The sequence below is a fragment of the Cavia porcellus genome, unplaced genomic scaffold, assembly GCF_034190915.1.
Source record: "Cavia porcellus strain 051 isolate PalLab524CR breed Dunkin Hartley unplaced genomic scaffold, mCavPor4.1 scaffold_13, whole genome shotgun sequence".
NCBI lineage: Eukaryota > Metazoa > Chordata > Mammalia > Rodentia > Caviidae > Cavia > Cavia porcellus.
The window spans coordinates 66109499-66131494 of record NW_026947496.1 but is presented as its reverse complement, the minus strand read 5'-3'; the positions used below and the strand labels follow the sequence as shown (position 1 = coordinate 66131494).

Here is a 21996-nt window from a genome sequence, read left to right as displayed (position 1 = left end):
ACTGAGTTTTATGAGTGAAGCTCCTAAGGAACAGTTTCATTTCATTCTTCCAACTCTTACTGAGGACCAAAGAGATGGCAAGAAATAAAGGAAACCAATTGCATTTTCTCTGTTAGCTTCCATAGGCAGGTTTGCAATGGACAAGGAAAATCAATGAATCTTCTGGGAAAGGCAAGACAGCATGACAGCCAACACCTCCTCCCACTGCCACCAGTTCAACGAAAGACTCTTAACATTTACCCCATCCCATGCATGTGTCAGGACAATGTTACTTCCAACCACATCACACACTTCATACCAGCTATCCCACAATTTCTAAATAATTATTTGCTTTTTCTGCCCTTCTGGGAGTTCACTGATTACACTTTTTTACTGCTTGCATTTTGTTGAGATTTATCTTGAAGAAGAAACTTTTTATGTCATAAAGGAACGAAAGAATCACCAATAAAGTGATTTATCACTAAATCCTATGATGTAAATTTCTTCCTTACATATTAAATCTATTTACATCCATGCCAGCTGTTTGCTGTCCTTAAAATGCCAGCAGAAATTTCTCAGTGTCCTCTTTTCCCAACAATGTGTGGCAGATGTGTGAGATTTAAGGCCTTTAAATGCCTTTCATCAGTGCAGAAACTCTACTTCTTGGTAGCTGTTATTCTCATACAATGGATTTTGTATAATGATTTATCTTGTTTAATCAGAAATTACAACTTGGCTTTGAATAAAAAGAACAAAGCACATATTACAGGATATTTGCAACTAAATCTATTTACTATTTATGAAGCATCTAAAAGCTTAGTATTCTTCATCAAAAACAAACTGTAAAGCTTGAAATATTCCAGCTGTTTAAAATTTCAATCTTAGCCTCATGGCTGATCTCGACTGAAGCTCCGTATGATGTACCTTTTTTTTCTTCTTCTTCTTTTTAACAAATCTATTGAAGGCAATTTAATCTGTTATGTGCTGCAGCTGCTGTTGAGAAGTTGGGTCTCGCCTTCAATTCACAGTGCTCCTGGCTGTCACTGAGACCACGCTGAGGTAGGTTGTGAGGGAAGGGTCTTGCCTTGAGTTGAACAGTATATACAAGTGACTGGGATGTGTCTTTATTGAAGGTAGATTAATTCTATATCTGAATAGAAGAGAGGCTCTATAAAAGGTTCCAAGGCATATTTCCCATCCTCAAAGTCTTCAATGATTCTCTTACAGGCTAGTTTGGAGGGAATAATGATTACTGACTGGTCGTCATGCATCAGACCATATCCTGTGACCTTCAACTTGAAGTAATCCACTGACAAAGGTTATTCAAAACCCCTGTGTTGACAGAGGAGGCAGCTAAGTAGGAAGCTGTTTATCCCAGCATATTGTCCATGTTTGACTACAAAATGTAAATCTAACTCTTGGTTGGTTTTTTAGTCAGAGATGCATTTCTTGGTCCTCTGAGTTCAGATAACTTTCCTTAAGCAATGAAGTTATTCTTTTTAAGAGAAACTCATGTTTGAAACAATAAAGTTAGTTGGAACCTTGATGCTTTACTGCATTCAAAATTTGGCTTATCAAGATTCTGTCTCCAAAAACAAAAATGGTCTGGGAATGTAGCTTAATGTGAAGGTACTGGGTTCAGTCAACAGAACAAGAATAAAAGTATATAGTGTTTTTCAACTGGCTTCTTTCACACATAGCGTCAAGACCTTTGAGATTCATCCATGCATGTACCACACAGCGGTAGTTAAGTTCCTTCTTTTTTATTGTTGCAATTTTATTTGTAACTTGTAATTCTCTTTGTAAAAAATATCAACAAAGACAAAAAGCAATAATATTTTTCTGGTTTTTGGTTGGCCAGGGATGGAACTAGGGATCTACTGCAAAGAGAATTTTTCAGTGTAGTAGAAATATTTTCAAACTGGAATACAGTGATGTTTGGCCAAATTATAATAGTTTATTAAACAATCCATACATTAATGATATATTTTATGATATGTGAATGATATATCTTCTCACAAAATTGCCCAAAGTAGTATTGAAAAGAAGACTAAAAATCTTTCTAATCATTTCAATGATATCAGAAAACATTCAGTGGTAGCTAAAATAAGGCAGTAAAAAAAGAAGAAAACTGATTTTTAAAGTATGCATTGAGTGGCATGATTAACTTGGTGTGGTCAGTTCTCTGCCCAAGGGATAACTCTGAATGATATCAATTTTAATCATAAAAATTTAAATCAAAATGTAAACTACATTTTGTTTTATAGAAGGAACGTGTTTATTGTAGAATATTTGGAAATTGAATAGATTTATTGTTCCCTGGTTATAAGAGAATTGCTTTGAAAACTTACACCATTGGCTTAAAATTTTTGTTCATATAGATTTTGGGGAAGAATATTTCCACGTTTTCCATTGTTACCAAGCACTTTTACAGTAATATCCTCTTTATCATTTATGTAGCTGTGTTTGTGCTTACACAGTGACACACAACCTGCCACTGGAGCTTCTGAAAACTGGATAATGTATTTTTCCCTATATCCAGGTTTCCTTACTTCTTACCTGAGTATATACTCTGAGTTTTATGGTTTTGGGTCAGAGACTGACTTCTTCCTAGGAACCAAATTTCTCTTCTAGATTATGCTATATCATATACAGTATTAAAGATCATAAAGTCTGAGCACACATCATTTTGCAAAAGTGGAAACTTAACTCTGACTTTAGCATCATATACTAACCTAATTGTAATTAGCCCAAAACAATATACTCCTGAAAAACATTTGGCAATTTCTGGAAGAACTTTATTTTCAATTGTCAAGACTGTAAAGTATGGTGCTAGTGGCACTAATGCCTAGAGGCCAAGGATGCTGCTAAACATACAATGCATGGGACAGACCTATAATGTCCAGCCTATAATGTCAGTAACACCAAGCTTGACAGATTTTCTCAGACTATGCAGAAAAATAGGGTCTACCTTAATTAAACATTCTAACTCCAATGCATGACAGTATGTTGGTGAGAAGTATGGCCTTTGAATCAAGGTAGCCTGGGCTTGTCTTCAAAATCCTCTTCATATCTGCTGTGTGACATTGGGAAAGTTACTTAAACATCTCTATGCCTCACTTCTCTTATCTGTAAAATAAGCCTCATTATGCTTGTTTCATAAAGTTACATTTAAATGAGCTAATATACATGAAATGCTTAGAATAGTGGCTGATGCAAAGGTTAAACATGGCTATTACTGCCTTTATCATCACTAATCTCCTGGGCATTTTGACCTTACTTATCTTAAAATCTTCCTCATCTGGAACACCTTTTCTTGTGTTGCCTCTTTCGGTAGGCCATGGTTACAATGTCTTTCATTTTTTACTTCCCATCAGTTTCACATGCCTCTGTATGTATCAACATAAAGGTATCTAAATGGAATTGTTTGTTCCTCCTCCTTGTTCTTGGGGCTGGAAACTCCTTTGGGAGTCACAACTTTTTCTGGGTCAGCTTTATATACAGAATCTTGAGCACACCACAGCTTGTGCTGGTTGATTTAGGGTCAGGTTCCATGCTCTCCATAAGACTAGTAGCCAGAAAGAATAATAGTCAAAAGAACATTTTCACATTCTTTACAGCCTAGAGAACACTTCCTTAGTGAGCCTCACAGGCTATTTGTTTGAAAATAGGAAGTCTGGTTTGCATCAGGCATTTTTAGGTCTCTCTTAGTTCTTGCAGTAATGATAGAATTTGTCAACTCACACTGAAAGACAAAATCTGGATGGAGATACAAAGTAAACTTGTTTCCTCCAACCACATGGCATCACGTGGCATTATGTCTCATAGCCTTGTCAGCCTTGCCAGAGATACAAAGCATAAATCCCTCTACAGAGCTAATAATTTCTTTCTCCTTTAATAGCCATTTATCTTCATTCTCCTTATAACTTTGGCTATTTCCTTTCCCTAGATATGGTGACGAGGGTACTTATTGCTAATGATCATTTATAGGTAGAGGAAAGCAAAATACTGTGTCTAATTCCACTGTAAATCTGAATCTTCTGTGATGAAGGATTTGTTGTTGTTGTTTTCTCCTTGGCTTAAAATTAACTTGTCAGTGCAGAGATATTGCAGCTCTTTAATGAAGAGACATTGTGGTGTAATGGGGTCAGAGTGCATTCTAAACTACTTCTGTCGGTGTGTCCTTGGATGATTTTCTTAACCTTCCTGAGCCTTGGTCATAAATGAGGATAATGCTCCCTACCTCAGGAAAATGCCCTGAAGATGAAATGAGATTCTGTGTGTATAATAATAAAAACTATGAAATGACATATAAAGGCAAGTCAACTGTAACAGCTGCTGGTGATACAAATTTTATAAACCCATTGGTTTTGTTTTATTGACAAGTTTTAGTGATCAATATAATCAATTTTTTGCTTAATAAACATGCAGAAGTTATATGCAAGCTCACAAGAAAATGAGTTCCTCTCTCTCAGTTATTTGCCCCTCTTCCAACTTGAATTCTGAGGGGGGACACATCTAAGATACTGGGGGAGATTTTTCATTGGCAATAATACATTCAGCAAGTTTAATAGAGGTGTTCTAGGATTAGGTATCTTGGTCTTGTTCTTATTTCTAGTTTTCCAAGTCTCCCATTATATAATAATAATAATTAATGGCAGGGATTCTTTTGGCTAAGGTACAGCATCAATAACTGTTGATGTTTATGATAAATCTTATGCTTACCGGAAATGATAGCCATCTTCTGCCTTTTTTTCTATATATTTTATGTCACTCTCAAACAATAACAAAATACCTACCAAACAGTGATGACTGGGACAAGCCATGCATATAAGTAAACCATGTCAATTTAGCTCTTTAAAAAAAGAACCAAGCATTCTGAGCTAACACTAGATTACAAAATGGGCCAATCAAATGTGAAAAAATGCCTAGAAACACTTTACCATTATATAAAATTCCGTGTTCACATCCTTGAATGTTTAAATTGACTTTTCTGTTGCTGACAGACAGTGGCATGGGAAGTAATATTTGCATTGCTTCCATTGGGATATTAATTATAAAAAAAATGTTTCTTCTATAAGAGTTATGCTTACCTATACAATAAATAAGTATAGAACACTGTAAGTAGCTTACAAAAGGAACTGCCTTCCCAACTAAGAACCATTTCTACCCAAAAGTTAATTGTTACCTCACAGGATGTATTATTTTACTCCACAATATAAACCATTTTTTAAAACTAGATGTTCTATTTGACCAAGATTATCCCCTCTTTCATATCTTCCCAAAAGAGTTAAAGATACAATATTATGATACATGCACGCCCATGTTTAACAGCACAATTCATAATAGCTAGATTTTGAAACAATCTGTATGTCCATCAACAAATGAATGGATAAAGAAAATATATTTATATACAAATGGAGTACTACTGTGGCATATGGAAGGATAAACAAGTAATTTGTAGGAAAATGGCTGTATCTGACAATAGAAAGTGAAATGAATCAAGATACAAGCTTAAATATCACATGATTTCTCTTGTGTGAAAAACTCAAATATAAATAAAGAGTAAAATGAAAGACATATAATGGGAAAGGAATCAACAGATCAAGGGCAGAAGACAGGAAGGGTGTAGATGGGGATGAAAAGAAAAGATATGCTATTTATATGTATTAACTCCCTATAAGGAATGTAACAGTTATGTACTAAAAATATATGTACTGATAAAAAGTACAAAATCTGCAAAACAAACCGAAACAAAAATCTATTAAGACTCTGGAAAATGTAGGACTTCTACTGTCAGAACCAGACTTTTCACATAAGCAACAGAGAAGGTGAACACTAAAAATTATCTTTTATTTAAAGCAATTTCTTAATTCTTTTTTCTCTAATCTATAGCTCATTGTTCTCAACAGCAGTTTCTGTGATAATGTGAATGTTCTACATCTTTGCTCTTCAATTTGGCAACTGCTAGCTGTGATGCTTATTGATCACTTGATATGTAACCAGTATAAATGAGAATCAAAGCATTTAATTTCTTATTCTGACTAAATGCAAATAGTTGTAGCTACTAACTATTATGTAAGTGTAACTAACTCAGCTGGTTATAGTCACTAAGAGGAGTTAATGGGAAATTATTCAGTCTCATATGACAAGTGCTGGGTTCAGTGTCATTCATTCATTTATATATATACATATAAATATATATGTATATATATATATATATATATATATATATGTTTTAACTCAGTTAATGCATTCCTGCCAGCTAGAACTACCAGTGGTTCACACATCACTGTCCTATTGGGTAGCTTGTACCCCTGGTGGTACAAATGGATCTAATTACTTTTATTAGTCTTCCCATTAATAAAATTAAAAGCCAACTGCCAAGATTTAGCTCAGTGGCACAGTGCCTGTCTCACAAGCACAAGGTCCTGAGTTTGATTCTCATACTGAAAACAAAACAAGTCACCTGATGAGACAGTCATGCATGTATTATTGGTGGTTCAAGCTGTCCAACAGCACGACTATGAATTAAGGCCTTGTTATGAACGTGTTAATCTGATTATTCACCCTATAAAACAGTTATTGGAGTTATACTCAGTTTAGAGACAATGAAAGGGATGCCCAGAGAGGGAGCACTATGCCTGAGTCACAATCCAAGAGTATGGCAAAACTGATGTTAACATCCAGAGCACAGCGCCACCATCCTCTCTCTAATCTTGAGCACTTTTCTGTCTTTCTGTAAGGTCACAACTCATTTATTAAATGCACTGATGACTGAAGTTTAGGCAGAGCATGAAAAGCACAAATGAAGATTTAAAAATAGCAACCTCTTGAAGATTTCAGGGCTAGACAAATGGAGAACTACTGTATTGAGTCACTTGAAATGATTGTGTAAGGATCCATGAACTCATTTTGCTCAAAAAAGTTACTATTACCAACAGAGTGCAAGGAAAAAGGAATATTGACCTAGCTTCTTATTGGGTGCTGTTATGGAAATTGAGTTTCAAACAATAGTACTATGCTTTTCTGCTCTACAAACTGAGAGTTTTGCAACTAGACCCATCCTTAGTTTGCAGCAGCAGCTTGCAGAGCCTTCTGAGAGAAGACCCTGAAATAGCTGCCCACGTACTTGTGGACAGATAGAGATCACTTCCTGTAGTTTCAGTACATATTCTTTGTACAGTATCTCAAGGGCTTTTCCAAAACCAATTCAATTTAGTACCATTTAACATTTGTCTGTGTAAGTGATCACCATCATGTGACTGTCATATTGCATGTGTTAATTATCAGGCAAAATTAAGGAAGTTTCTCTACTCTAGATATGCATGAGAATCACCAGAGAAGTTTGTTAAATATAGTTGACCTCCGCATGAGCACCAGGTTAGAGGAATGAATGACCTAAATTAGATTGAATAGGAATTTAAATACTTTTCTGATGATTTCTTCTTAGGAAATTTTCCACCACATATAGGATGTTTTAAATCAGACTTTGATATTTTTCCTTATATCTGAGTTACAAACAGGTTGTACCATACTAATTTGATACAAAGATCAACACAATAAAGATCATATTGAACATGTTTATGCCTAAAGCCAGGAAATATGTGCAGTGTTATGAAATTAAATGAAAACTAAGCATGTTTTAATGTGATTTCCCAGATAGCTCATTTGATAGTGCAGTGAAACTTTGGCTTTAAGGCGCCATAGTTTCAGAAAGGATCAATACTAAAAAGGTTGACAAGAGCAGAGATATACTGATATTTCAATCTGAAAATCCTGCAGGTTTTTCCAGACAAAAAATCACATGCAGATGGATTGTTTGACACTCTCAAAGTTTATTGTGTGTGGTACAGAAAGAGTATATACATATGTAAGAGATAAAATAGAGCAGAATCTCCAAAATTCTTTCCTAGAGGAAAAAGAAACAGAAAATTCATTAATTTCAGGTGACAAATAATAGCACTGACAGATAACATTTGCATATGTATTGTGCCAAACAGTTCTAAGTGCTTTACCTTTATTTAGCCCTCGAATTACTATGTTCAGATGAGGAAACTGAAGCCTGTGGTGATGATTTATTTTCCTAGATGGTGTAAATAAGTCTCATATGCTGAACCCTTCTTCTACTTGCTTTCTTGTCTTATAAATGAGAATGGAGTAGGAGTTTCCATTGAAGTGATTGTCCCTGCTGACCTATCCCAGTAGCACTGAGAATCCAGTACCCAGGAAGACTGGCTTCGTCAGTGTTATGTCACCGTGGATAACAAAAGCTCTCCATAGGGATCTCTCCCCCATTTTGTGGCATCAATGTTTCCCTAAGCAAAGTTCCTCGACTCCTAGACAAGATTCCAGTGGGCTGTGGCAGCAATACTTCTCTCATGTACTTTTTCCAATTATTTTGAAACACTGAGATGATGGTTGCATTTCAGGGATCATACTAGTTAGACCACTTCTCTTTCATTCTTACATTCACTGGTGGGCTGGGTTGCAAAGTTTCCTTAGGATACTTAGAGAGACAAAGAAGGATACTTGCCTTGAACTGCTGGACTGTATACCAGGGAAGATGGTCAGTTGCAGTTGTACTTTTTACTTAAGAAGAAATAACAGCTCAAGTCTCAATCTGGACTTTAGCAAAGCACAGCAAATTAAACTGCAAATGACATTTGCAAACATGACCAAAACTAGAGAAAGAGGAATTAAGTTCCTAGAATTAAAATCTAGCATTTTTCATGCTAATTCTCAGATGCCAATTTAATCAAATTTTCAGCTACATGATGATCGTGACCTTGGTGGTCACTTTCTTTTTTGGGTTTTGCTGTTGCAAAAGTAGGGGGAGAAGAAGAAGGTGATGAAACTATGGTAAAAATTAAATTTTTTTTATCCAAGTTTTTATCCAAGGAAGTAGCATTTTTTAATGCTAGAAAATCCTCTCTGAGTTTAATTGCCTTTGATTGTGTTTTCACATTAAACCTGGACATTTTAAGTAGAAGAGCTATTAGCTTATAACCAATGACATGTGAACACTGGTGATTTTAACTGAACTCAGTATGACATGGTGACCTGAGTACAGGCATCTTCTCCACCACTCACTGGTGTGCACTGCAGAGAAGTTCCCACATTGTCTAAGCCTCAGTTCCTTCATATGTCTTGAAGGATGATAAGATTCTTTGTAAGTTCTGGAGCAATATGTTTTAGATGGTGGCATTGTCATAATCATAATTAATAATATTATTACTTAACTGCTTCAAAGCATAATGCTAAGTCTTGCAAGATTGGGATGAGTGAACCTAGCCCTTCGAGTCAGGTTCATATTTATGTAAGTTTGATCATGAAAGTAAAAATTTCATACAGGTTCCATTAACTGATTTTGTTGTATGCTGCCCTTAAAAGTACATCATACATATTAGTTATCAGAGCCAAGATTTAAAGATTGTGCCACTCAGTCATTATTTTATTGCTCAGCTTATACCCCAAATTTATTTGTAATTAAATGCTTTTCACTTTGTCAGCTAGCCCAGTATTGCTCAAGGTTAAGCCCATGGAATGGTTCATGTATCAGGTGATATGATCATTGTTTCATAGTTGCTAAAGTGACTGGTATCTTTCTCTTTTTCAATTTTATTAAGCTAAAAGACTATTAATGACCTGTCAGAAGGTGACAGTGATAAATCCAAAAACAGAGCTTTTGAACCTAGCCCAAAGGTTGCCTAATTCACTGGCAATTTAGATATCATACCATACAACTCCAGTGGGTTGTGGAAACAAAATATGTAGCAGCAAACACCAGAAGAATAAAAACAAATGAGAAAGGTAAGTCAGTTCAAGTGAAAAAAAAAAAAAAAAATAGAGAGAGATGACCAGAGATTAATGGTGCTACTTATATACCCTTTCATATATACTGCCTTTACACGAAGGCTTTGATACAGAGGTTTTTTCCTATCTATGTGACTTCCCATCAAAGAAAACTTGTTTCTGTCACATACAAGAGGAATCTGAGGAGTTCATAGAATTTCACTGATTCATGAGGCAAACAAAGTATGTTACCCCAAGTATCACAGCCAGACTTAGAATCTCAGTCCAAGTTTCCTCATTCTTGGTCAGAAAAAAAAAAATAGCACATGCAAGGTCATAACCAACACATAGACCATCACTTACCAAAGTGGGGCTGCTCAATCATGTCGTACTTCTAAGTGCTGAGTCAGCGAGAGAGTCACGCTGAGAGTCTCACTGAGTTCAGCAAAAACAAGTTCCAGAGACATTTCCGCTGCCCTCTTTTAGCAAACTGAGATCCTCAGAAGAGACCTGAAAGAGGACAGACATATAATGGGAATGCAAAACTAATCTCCAACTTGAAAAGAAAAATAATGAGAATATTCATGGAGATCATAAAGAAAAATAATGGTTACCTTTGAATCCTAGAGAAAGTTAATTTTAAATGTATCGAAGCTCCATTGTACAGGGAAAAAAATCTGCGAAGTTGAGATACATCTTTAATAGGCAGAAACAAGAGTCATCATCACTTGAGTACTGGGAAGATGCTTATTCACGATAATTGGAGGGAAGAAAGATTTCAGAGATAAGCTGAATTTGGTTGAGGACATTTTTTTCCTTTAAAATGCAAATACTACTTGGACCCTAAAAGACAAAATCTGTCCTAAGTGGCTACCCCTAAGAAAATGCACTCAATCAGAAAACCATTAATTAGATTGTTGTATGTTTTATCAAATTACAATCTTCAACCATTTAAAGCAAAGGATCCATTTTCCCCTATACTCTTTCAAGTTCAGGTGCCCTTTGAAAGAAAATGGTATATAGATATCCATAGTACATGAAAGAAGAGAAATAAGCATAAAACTTCATTGATTTTATACATGGTTTAATACATCAAAAAAGATATCCATTACATAAATGCAGAGTTAGCATTGACACCAGTTTTAGTAGTTGTACAGAAAAACTACAGCACATTTTTGAAATGTGAGACCAGGGTAAAATAATTACCTTTTCAAAGTAGTCTTTTTGACCTTTCATACTTTATCTGGAACAAGTCAATTTTACCTGCTCAGGATATAGATTATTTTCTCATTAATAAGTATTTATTCACTCATAAATACTTCTTTTGTGTCTATTAGGTTCTAGGGTTGGCGCAGAGCCTGGGATTTGCCAGACTTTCGGATATTTTTTAAAGACCCTTATATTAAAGTGACAAGACAAAAGAAAACTAATCCAGCTCTCTCAGGCTGCTTCCTGTATGTCGTCCTTTGAAACTGTATTTGTCTCAACCCTAATATATCAGCCTTACAAAACTGATTTCTAGTCCCAGAAAATACCATATTTGCTGTACTTTCCTTTTCCTGTCTGAAGTGTCTTTCTTGAATGGCTGCTTAAGAGTCCATCATTCTATAAGCCCAGCTCACAGAAAACATCACGGATGAGGCTCACCACTGGTAACCAGACAACGTGCGTATCTCCACCAACGGCCCTGTCTGCCATTCAGAATTATAATTGCTTACCTTTAAGTTTCCCATCACATCTCAATTCCCTATGACTATTGAACACTTTGAACCCCATTTCTGCTCAAGTCAGGGCTGGCTCAAAGCAAAGGTGCTCAGCAACCAATTCTTTGAATTAACAATAGTCTTAAAAGTTCACAAATCTTGGTTAGATAGTACATGGCAATTCTCATGTGTAAAGTGGGCCATAGTTTCTATGACCTTAGGGCATGCTGTGTACATTTCCACTATGCTAAGAATTCATGTAAATACTGACCATTTTTACCTTTTCCTATTCTTTAAATGAAACTCTTGTCACAGGACAGGGATGATAGATAACTGCTTTTGGAAAACATATTGATATAGCAACCCAATGAGAGAAATGATGTTATCTCTTGGGCCTCAAGAAATACACTGGGAATATTTATAGCTTCATTTATTTCCTAGGTGATTCAATGGCAAAAGTCAGTTTCAAAGTGAGTTTTAAATTGAACTGGTCTCCATTTAAAGCAAAGATTGCACTGAATGTTAAAGTGAGTCTCAACATGATACAAAATTTCCACTGCAGAGGTCCAAAAAGCTTATAAGTACTAAAAAAGCCATTATATGAATTACAAACATGAGATTTTTTATAATACCACTTAACAATTACTAAGATGTCAACAATATTATCATCTATATACTCGTTCAGAAGAACAAAACTTTGTCAAAACATAACTCAGGGTTATTTTGTCCATATTTAGAGGGCTGAATTACTAAATTCTTAAAAGTTTTTAGTTACAAGATCATCTTGTGATCATCAGCCTGTTCTTGACCTGTGAAAAATGCCCAATGTAATTATTTTTCTCTTCATTGAATTTAAACATCAATGCAATTAGATTTATAATACTTTCTAGAGTTAAAATTTTGTAAATATTTGAATAATATGGAGGCATTATTGCTTATGCTGAGTTCAGGATTATAGTGTCTGTCACAGGAGGGTACTCTTCATCAGAAGATATACATGATTGTATTTTTCCCTTCATATTTGGTTTTGCTATGTTTGAATTTGATAGTGTTTCCTTCAGTATCTTATAACCTTATTATATAGAGTGCCTTTACTAGAACATAGCAGTTGAAATTGAGATTTTACTAGCACATTTGTACAAAATTCACTCATATCTACAGTTTATTTTTATCTCTGTGGAAAATATCACATAGAAATAAATTTCAATGACTTTTTCATTTGTCTTCCAAGTTGACCAGTCTCATTATTAATCTGAACAGGTAAATCACCTATTGTTTGAATAAATGTAACAAACCATATTCTATTATCAATTACTTTAATAGTAATTACATAGGATATTTATTAATAATTTTAAAGGCATTTTGAAATTGATCAGAAATGAGACCAGAGTACCACTACAAACAGAAACAAAGATAGGGAAAAATGGAATAGTGATCTGATAGAAGTCCCATGTAGTCATATAGGGCAGAAAATTCATACTCCATATGATTAAGTCATATTTACCCATCTCATAGACCTTCCAATTATCTCTCAGATTTGCTCTAATCAAAATTTTTATAGCAAGACAATCCTAGTAATAAGTTGAATTTATTTCTAAATATTACCTCCTAATACTAGCTTTTAACTGAAAGATAGACTTAAAATACTTTTATTATACTTCTTTACACCAAAAAGCATTAGCTTAGAATGGACCTAAAGAGAATTTTTAATGGACAGAGATTAGATCTGTCCTTTTTTTTTTTTTTTTAACCCAGGGAAAATTCCTTCTCATTTATTCTCAGGAAGTTTCATGTAAAAGCACTGTTAAAATGATGAGCTGTGGTGTTTTGACAAGCACTTGTATGGCACCAAGTTGCAATCTCACTGGAATACAGTTATATATTCACTGTAGAAAAGAATGCCCTATTTAAAAACTAGGACATATCATGCTGATACGGAAAAGAAGTAACTATGTGAACAATATATCTGAAATTAAAGACTGAGTTGTTAGCATCCATCTAAAATCAACAGGAAATGTAATTACTCTTTGAAAGTACTTTTGTCCTGTCTTATAGTGTTAAATGGATTTTATTAAAAGAGAAAGATATTATTTGTATTCAGAATACCATTATGAAAACAAAGATGGGATGGAATAGAACAATGATCTGATAAAAGTTGTATGACATTGGTGTAGGGAAGAGAAAGACAAGTTCACATTATGAGGCAATATTTTTTCCCTCTCATGATAATGATCTTACAGTTTACATTCTGAGAATCTCACTGGAGCTAGATCTTGCTATTTATAAACACAATGAGAAGTAAAGAGGGAATTAGAAGAGATTTGATTCAAAGTTGCCGCCTTGTATAATAACTTAACTCTGTGTCCTTCACTGTTTATTTCCCACGGTTTGGAATGCCCTAACTCCAACTGGACAAAGATGCTCACCAAAGCAAGAGTTGTTTCTACAGTATTACAATATTGGTTAGGTTGAAATGGGCAGATGATAACAATATTGTTAGTAATATTGTTTTGGAGTATGCTTTCATTAATAAGACCCCCCCAAATATGCAAGCATAAATGATTTATCAGTTAATATCCTAGGCCATCTTCTTCACATACCCAGTTCACCTGTCATAAACTCAGCATCTTCTCTGAGCTATCAGTTTGTTACTCTTGGTATTATTTAGTAATTCTTTGATAAAAATGAAACAAGAAAATTTAAGGATAGTAGGGGCAGCCATTCATGTTTTTTTGAATAGATACATTTCCAGAAAAAATACATTTCTTTGAGTCTATTTAATAAAAATAAACCAGAACATATGTATTATATTTGTGAAACATCCCCCTTATTTCTTTGCAAGCAATCCACATTGCCAGGGTATGAAAACATGCATTTAAAAATAATTTCTCAGCACTGATAGTTTTTTAAGTAAAGCATGTATCAGAGTGACTAGCACCCATCCTCTAATTACTGGCTAGCTGTTTAGGCAAAAGAAAACTACACACACTTGTAAGCATGTTCTCTGGAACATAAAGCAGGCTCATCACTAGCAGCAGCCACTGGCACCCCTGGCACTAAACTTATCAAACAGAGCTTCTTGCAAAAAACATTTCTTAGACTTACGGGGAATCATGCACAATTTTCACGGAAATATTTTTCATTCTCAGTGTAGACAATAACACATAAATAAATAAAAATTAGATCATTTTCTTACCTTTTGGACAGCAGTCAAAAGCTATACTGTTGGTGGGATAGTGTACCAAGTAACAGATTTTTGTACACTCTTTCTTACTGGTGGTATACAGTCTACAGGAAAAGTAAATATATAGGTATGTATAAAATAAATCTGCACACAATATAGCTTTCATCATTATTATTATTGTTACCATTTTTCTTTTTGGGGAAGAGGCTGCGATAGAGACCACAGATATTATGCCCACTGTTCCAGGGGATTCAATACTGTTCCATAGACCAGTTCACCGCAATTCAGGTACCTCTGAACATGGGATTACTGGTGCCTCTTGGGTTAAGGATGTTGAGTTTTCACTTCCTTGAGTTGGAACAGCTGAGGGAACCAGCCCTCGAATAATTTATCTAGCTGGTCGAGGTGTTGCTTCCTGCTGCCGTTCATTTTGACTCAGCCTAGTCACTGTCATGGTGATCAACCTGTGTGTTGAGTCCAGAAGCATGAAACAAGTAGCAGAATGTTGAGAATGTTAGGGGTCCAAACAAATGAAGAAGCGAAGCAAAACAAAACAATATCACACATTAGCACAGCACAGGAGTGTGTTCCAGAATTTTCTAGGCATCGTTACTTATGTAAAGTTGGTTTCCACATCCATTTTCTAACAGTGTGAGGTTTTGTTTGATTAATCAAATACTTCCTTATACTGACAATTCTACTTTATATAATTGCTTTCTTTGAGAACAACACAAGTTTTACTTATATAGTTTCCTTCTAGTAAATGTAAATCTGGTAGCAAAACAAAAAGCAGCATCAGAATAAACATGTTTAAATATTTTATATTGGAGGCACACATTTTTGTTATCTAATATCTGTTCCTCTGTAAAATGTGTTCATCAACTTAATCCCATCTTTCATGTGATGTATGTTCAGTCTTTGTCCCAGGGTTGCTAATCAGTCATATGTTCCCACCTCTAAGAAGGGGGAGCGTCCCTAGCTGTTCACCTGCCTACCTTATCTAGGTGCTGGTAACTTTCCACAGAAAACTGTATCTAGCTCATTAGTTGTGTTTTGGTCACTGTCCAAAAACAGTAGTTTAGAAAATGGATGGCATATTAACGCAAAAGTAGCTTAGGCCTCTTATTATTATGCACTTCAGTCTTTTACCAAGGAAAGCATGAAACCAGAGGGTGATTCATAGAGCTCTATCTGGATGTGACCAATCCAGGTAAGAAAGGCAAATGATGTTATTCACCTATTCCAGTACAGCCATGTTGCCTCTTGCTTAAGAGTATCCATCTGTCTTGGAAAGTAGTGTAATGGCCAGCAATAGCCACGGCCCAAGCACAAGCATGCCTTCCTATTTAACTGGCATCTTTGAGTTCACCATGAATATATGCACACTGATCAGCAGTAGATGGTGGATGGAAAGATGCCAAATTCAGGAGCCAGGTGAGAGAAACAAAGTTTTGACATGTCTTGCTTATTAGAAAGAATTATTGAGCAGGAATCATCTAACACTCTCCAAATGACATCAGGTATTTCTGAACTCTCAGTGACGGAAATCTCATTTGTATAGATGCAAATTCAGAAATTTTGACTGAGCTATGTATTCTGCTTTCTGAGCTTGCTGCCTTTCAATCTGAAGGCAGAGACCAGTAAACACTGGCCAACACCTGAATATGTCAGTATCACACAGATAATATTAAAATTTTGAAAAGGTTGACTGTTAGTCCCATATGGAAGCAGTTTTTTTTTTTTTTTTCTGTCAAACAGTGGAATATAACCGAAGAAGAAACCCAAAAGGAAAATTCAACTCCTTGAGGAAAATAAAGCAGTACCAGTGATGTTTTAATATCCAACCATTAAGCCAACAAGCAAGTTTAACTTTATGTAGACAAGGAGCTGTAGTGTGGAGTTGGATGAGTACAAGCATGCATGCACCAGGTGGCAACTGCAGTGATGGAACAGAGCTGTTAAAAATGAAAACACTGAAGATTGCAATACATTGTGACCAACAATGATAAGAAGACATTCCTGTTCCATTATTTACTTTGTAGTTCATACTATAAACTTGACTTTCTTCTCAGATACCCTCCCTCAGATTATAGTGCACGGAATACTCCATTGAAGAGAGATTATTTTTTTTAAGTGCATGGTCTGTGTTTTTGTCTGTTTTTAACCAGGCAGCTTGAATTTGATTTGTCCCTTTGTCCCCATTGCCAAAGTCCAGATATTGGAGTTAATTTGAGCCATATTGAGAATGTTACATTTCTTCCTAGCATGAGAATAGTCTTCTGTTTTCATTAATTCAATTTTTCACCATTCTTTTCCTATCGATTTTGCATTACCGAGGACTGAGTTGGCAAATATAAATGCTCTCTATAATATCTAATTCACACGTGTGTGATCCCACCTTTAGGATCATTTTAAAGGAATTTTGCATCATTTCTTATCTCATTTTTTTACATATTTTTAAACCGAGTTTGTCTCAAATCAGCATGAGTGCTAAAATTGTGGGAATCATAGCCAATGGGGGCTAAGAATGCAATCCTTATTTATTAAGTTGTAGTAACTTTTAGAATGATGCTGTCTAATGCAGTAGCCATGTGCATTGGTAGCTATTTAAATTAGTTAAAGCAAAATACAATAAAATGTTTTGTTCAGCTGAGTAATCACATTTCAAATACATGAGAGCCACCCATGCCAGTGCTGACTCTACTGGATGGCACAGGTCTGAAACATGACTTCCATTGCAGAAAGTGCTGTTGGATAACTTGGCTGAGAATAAGATGCATACATTCTGCTCTGGGATCTCAAAGGCCTGGTTCATCAGAAACCCCAGTGTTTGGAGGTACATGAATCTCTTTCTATGGTTCAGCCAATATCTAGTCAGAGCCTTTGGAGTGTTTTGCAGAAATGTCCACACAGTGCCAAAAGTGCTGAAAGAATTTTTTAAACATTTTTCAGACTGGTTATAATGCAAAGGGTCTATTTTTTCCTTTTCATTGTTTTTTCCTGTAAGGTTTATCTTGGCTCTGTGTAAACACAAAAACAGCAACCCCCACTCCCACCACCAAAGAAGAAAATCCTCTTAAGGAAAGATACCAATGAATTCCCAATGGAATCATTATTGTGATTGAAACAGATTATTTAATATTTGAAATTTTCAGTTAGTAAGATGAAGTCTCTACCTGGGCAGCCTTCTTTTGAGTGCTGGTTACTCCTGTGCATAAACAATACAATAAGCAACAATACATTCTACTATGTTTATCTGAAGGATCTCTCAACAGACATTATCTCCATTACTTTCTGTACACACAAGCTGTATTAACAAACAAGGGAGCCAAGCAGGTAATTTCTGCATTAGGATTTTGACATTTCACTCATCTTTGAAGAAACAGAGGAGCAAAGCAGAATAAGTGTGAGTTTAGGAGGCAGAACTGGATTAGTGCAGCCTGGACTGCTAGCAAGATGTAGACTTTGACAATGTCCCATAAGCTCTCTAAACCTAAGTTTAGTCAGTAAAACAAAATAATATCCAATAATTCCTAGTCTATAGATTCATTGTGGAGAGTAAGTAGCCATTATAAACAAAGCATGAAGTATTATTCATGCCTATATATTCTAAAGGACAATAATGACAGCATTAGTATTAATGTTACTATTTTAACAACCACTGTCATAACCTGAAATACCTCAACAATGATTGAACCTAATCATTAAAAGTTACCAAAAGTAAGACTAGTTTGAAAGTTAGTGATTCTAAATAGTATAGCATTAAACTAAATGTTCAATTCAAAATTTATAGTTTGGTCTTTTAATACATACATTTAATGCATACATTTTTAGCAACTATATTGACTATTAATTATTTGGAGCAATGTGTAGTTAAGTGTGCGTGTATGCATGTGTGTGAGTCTATGTGAATGTACCAAATTAAAAAAAAAATACTTGTTGGAATAGCTATGAGATAAAAGTTACATAAAACGCAACTTTGATATGAGATCCTATAGTAAAAAACAAACTACAGAAGTATAAATATATCAGAATATTTATCATTATGGAAATTTGCATAAATATTTGCATACATATGATAATGAAAAATTTTTATGGATTCAGTTTAATGTCCCTCATGGTGTCCCATCTGTCTTTAACTGCACTGTCATATTTACTTAAGCAGTCACACTGCAATGTACTTTACATTAAAGCTTTTTGCTTCTTCTAGAAGAAGTTAGTATTTCATTGATATACTATTTTATGACACACTTATGACATGTATTATTACTTCCATTTTATACATTAAAATGCTGAGACTTATAAAAATTCAGTACTCTTAAAGCCATACAGTTGATAAATGCAATGGTTTGGGCTTGAACTCAAGCTGTCTCCACTCAAAATCTCTTCTTGTGCCACAGTGAATGCCATGGCTTTTCACCATCCCCTTCTCTTCCTTCTGATTGTCTGGTTGTTCTGGGGACAGCAGAACCTACACATTCATTCTGCTTCTCCCCTGTCTCAGAAGATGACTTTTCTTCCTTTTGCCTTTTCATTCAATAAAATCTCTTCTATTGAAAATTCAAAGTGAAGCCCACTGTGACAGTTAATCCACTTTGTCTACTTATTTTGAAAGTATGTCATGTCATTGTTCAAGTAACCACTTACTCGTGGAGATGAACAGTGACCATAAGTCTTTGTGTAGTACTGGTTATGACTAAATCAAGGTAGCCTCTCTTCTGTACTGCAGTGAGCCTTTTGCTACAATAAGTTTTAGTTCATAACTGAAAAATAGTACATTGTTAATAACTTCATGAATAAACCAAAGCCTCCTCTATCTTAAAAACAGGAATAATAATGAACATTGAAGCCTCTTAGTCTATATGGAACTGACAAAGCAAATCCTAGAACTACATGTTTATGATCTGAAATGCACTCTCACCGTTGTATTGTTAGTACCATTAGCGATTGAGAAATACATACATTTTGTCTCTGAGCTTGGGACTGGGTTGTTTATAAAGTGATATATCTATGCCCATTTTATTTGGGGTCATTTGCAGGTATGAGTGAAGGCTATGATGGTTTGCAGATATGCTATATAGCCTCTCAACTCTAGCATCTCTTCCTTAATCCCACCACTGAGTCTATCTTTTATAGAATGAATCTCTTTTGCAACGGCAAGTGACATTATCCCCCATATGGTGATGTCACTAAAGTCTATGCGCTAGACAATTTTATCCAGCATATTGGGTATTTTTGTTTCTTGAAGGTTACAACATCAAAAAACAACTTGCTCTACGTTCATATACCAGTGGAAAATTATGCTTTATAAATTCTTAAACATTCTACTTGCATTTCTACTGTTATAGTTCAGTAGATAGAGAAGTTTCCCTAGCAAGAAGTTGTTTTTCTTAAGAAAAGTTGTTTTCTTAACAGGAAGTTGGTCCTTAGCAGAAAAGATGCAAATAAGAAGGACAATCTGAAAGGAATGTTTATATCAACTGTCAAGTTTGGTAGCAAAGTGCAAGGCAAGGGAAAGTTCACACATCTCAAGTAGAACTTCTAAAAGCTTTGTTAAAAAAAACCAACATGGAGCAAAACAAAAATGTTGGCAGGAATAAGTCAAACTTGGAAGAGCAAAAGTTAGCATCCACTAGGGTAACTCAGTGAATTAGACAAGAAGGATCACAGTAATTATCCAGAAGAGGCATCGCATCACATTTCCTAGAGTTTCCTGATGAAGGATGGTAAAATGAAAAGAGAGGAGAGTTACTTACTGTTTGGATCTACGTTTTCACAGAGTTCTGTCTTTGCCTCCCCGTTGGGTCTGTCACTGGGTTTGTGTGACAGCCGAGATGACATGGTGGCTGCTGTGACTACTGCCTTGAAGCTTCGCTTTCGTTTCTGGACATTGAGTTCAGGGTGGAAAATGATGATGTACACTTTCGGCATGTATAGCATTCCCAGAGCCACTGATGCACTTAGGTTCATGGAGATTGTAAGCGTGGTAGTTTGTATGTAGAGCTAGGAGACACAACACACAAGGCACTATTACAAATAAAATGACTGCAGAAGGGGTCCCGAACACTTACAGTGGTGTCAGCAATGACTGTGGCTAGGAGGGAAAACATAGAAATTTTAAGGGCCTTTCAATAAAAGTGGAAAAGAGACTGTGGTCTGTTTGTTGGAAAATTTATGCATGTATTAACTGATGGAATGTCATGGGGGTAATTCCCCATGCATGCTTGCTTTGAGAAATCCTGCTACACTGAAGTTCAGGGTAGACCTTAAATTAAATTGAAATACTTTTAATCAGCATGACAGCTAAATTTGAAGACATGAAGATCATAGGAATTTGTAATGTTGAGAAAGACATAATTTTTTATCATATATATATATATATAAAACTACTAAAATGTAGCTTATGAATTATTTTGCCAATATTATGGAACCTTATTTGAAAAAAATATCTATATTAATAAATATATTTTCATATTGTTTTTCAAAAGCAGTATACCTTACCATAGCTACAAAACATTGTATTAAGTTTCCTCAAAAAGTAAGACCCTCTTGTGTAAGTCTATTTCAAAAAACACAAAGGGCAAGAAGCCAAGACCCAGCAGTAGGGCCTATCCACCATCTCTCCATTGGCAAATTACTGAAAGAAAGAACAAAGGCTCATTCTGGCTTTGTGCTATTTGTAGTTTGGATGGTGCTTCTATAGCTGTCCTTGTCTCCTTTTGTTTCCTCAAAAAAATTAGATCAACTGTTCACTTCCTGTCCAGTGTAAGTCATTGACTTGACTGTGAATTTGAAACACTGATGCTTGAAGGCGATGAGGAGTTGTGTAAGCAGAAAGGGGAAAACACAGGTAACTTGCCTTGACCTAATTGTTTATGATTTGCCTTACTTTGATCTGAAGCCTCTCCTATGAAGAGGACGCTTTGCATAACTTCAAAAGGCTAGATTAAACTGAACAAGCCAACATCAATTTTATGCTTGTGAAAAGTACAGTTACTTGGCAATATATTTGACTCTGCTGTCCCACTCCTTGATTTGAGGATAAAAGTTCTCATGCTTAATGGAGTTTACAAGGTCCTATGTGGTTTTGCTTGACCAATTCTCTACCATTTCTTACCTCCCTGATTTCCCATCCTACTACCCTAGGATTAAATCAGAATGACAGATCTTTTGAGTACTAAATATACTGTGCTCCTTCAACTATAGAACTTGCATACATACTAGTTTTAAAAATTGTTATTTTCTTTGTATGAATTCTTTCTCCACTTCTCTGAATATCCATATCAAACTACTGTCAAATCTAGACCAGCTTCTTTACTTATATACCCTCAAAGT

General features: G+C 35.3%; 1 protein-coding gene across 10 annotated transcripts in view; it reads right to left on the bottom strand.

Moving 5' to 3' along the window:
* Positions 1–21996, bottom strand: part of Grm7 (glutamate metabotropic receptor 7) — an 808103-nt gene that overhangs the window by 40917 nt on the left and 745190 nt on the right. For 4 of the 10 annotated variants that reach the window (XM_063260313.1, XM_063260315.1, XM_003473460.4 and 1 more), the window contains 2 exons: positions 20418–20664; positions 14674–14765 (listed from right to left, as the gene is read on the bottom strand). The exons of 1 other annotated variant lie outside the window; for it this stretch is intronic. In XM_063260313.1, the coding sequence (XP_063116383.1) occupies positions 14695–14765; positions 20418–20664 (318 nt within the window). In that variant the 3' untranslated portion in view covers positions 14674–14694. Of the gene's footprint in view, positions 1–7797; positions 7892–10137; positions 10285–10388; positions 10452–14673; positions 14766–20417; positions 20689–21996 lie in introns of those variants that run through there. 5 more of the 10 variants (XR_010051297.1, XR_010051296.1, XR_010051298.1 and 2 more) reach the window with 5 other exon arrangements.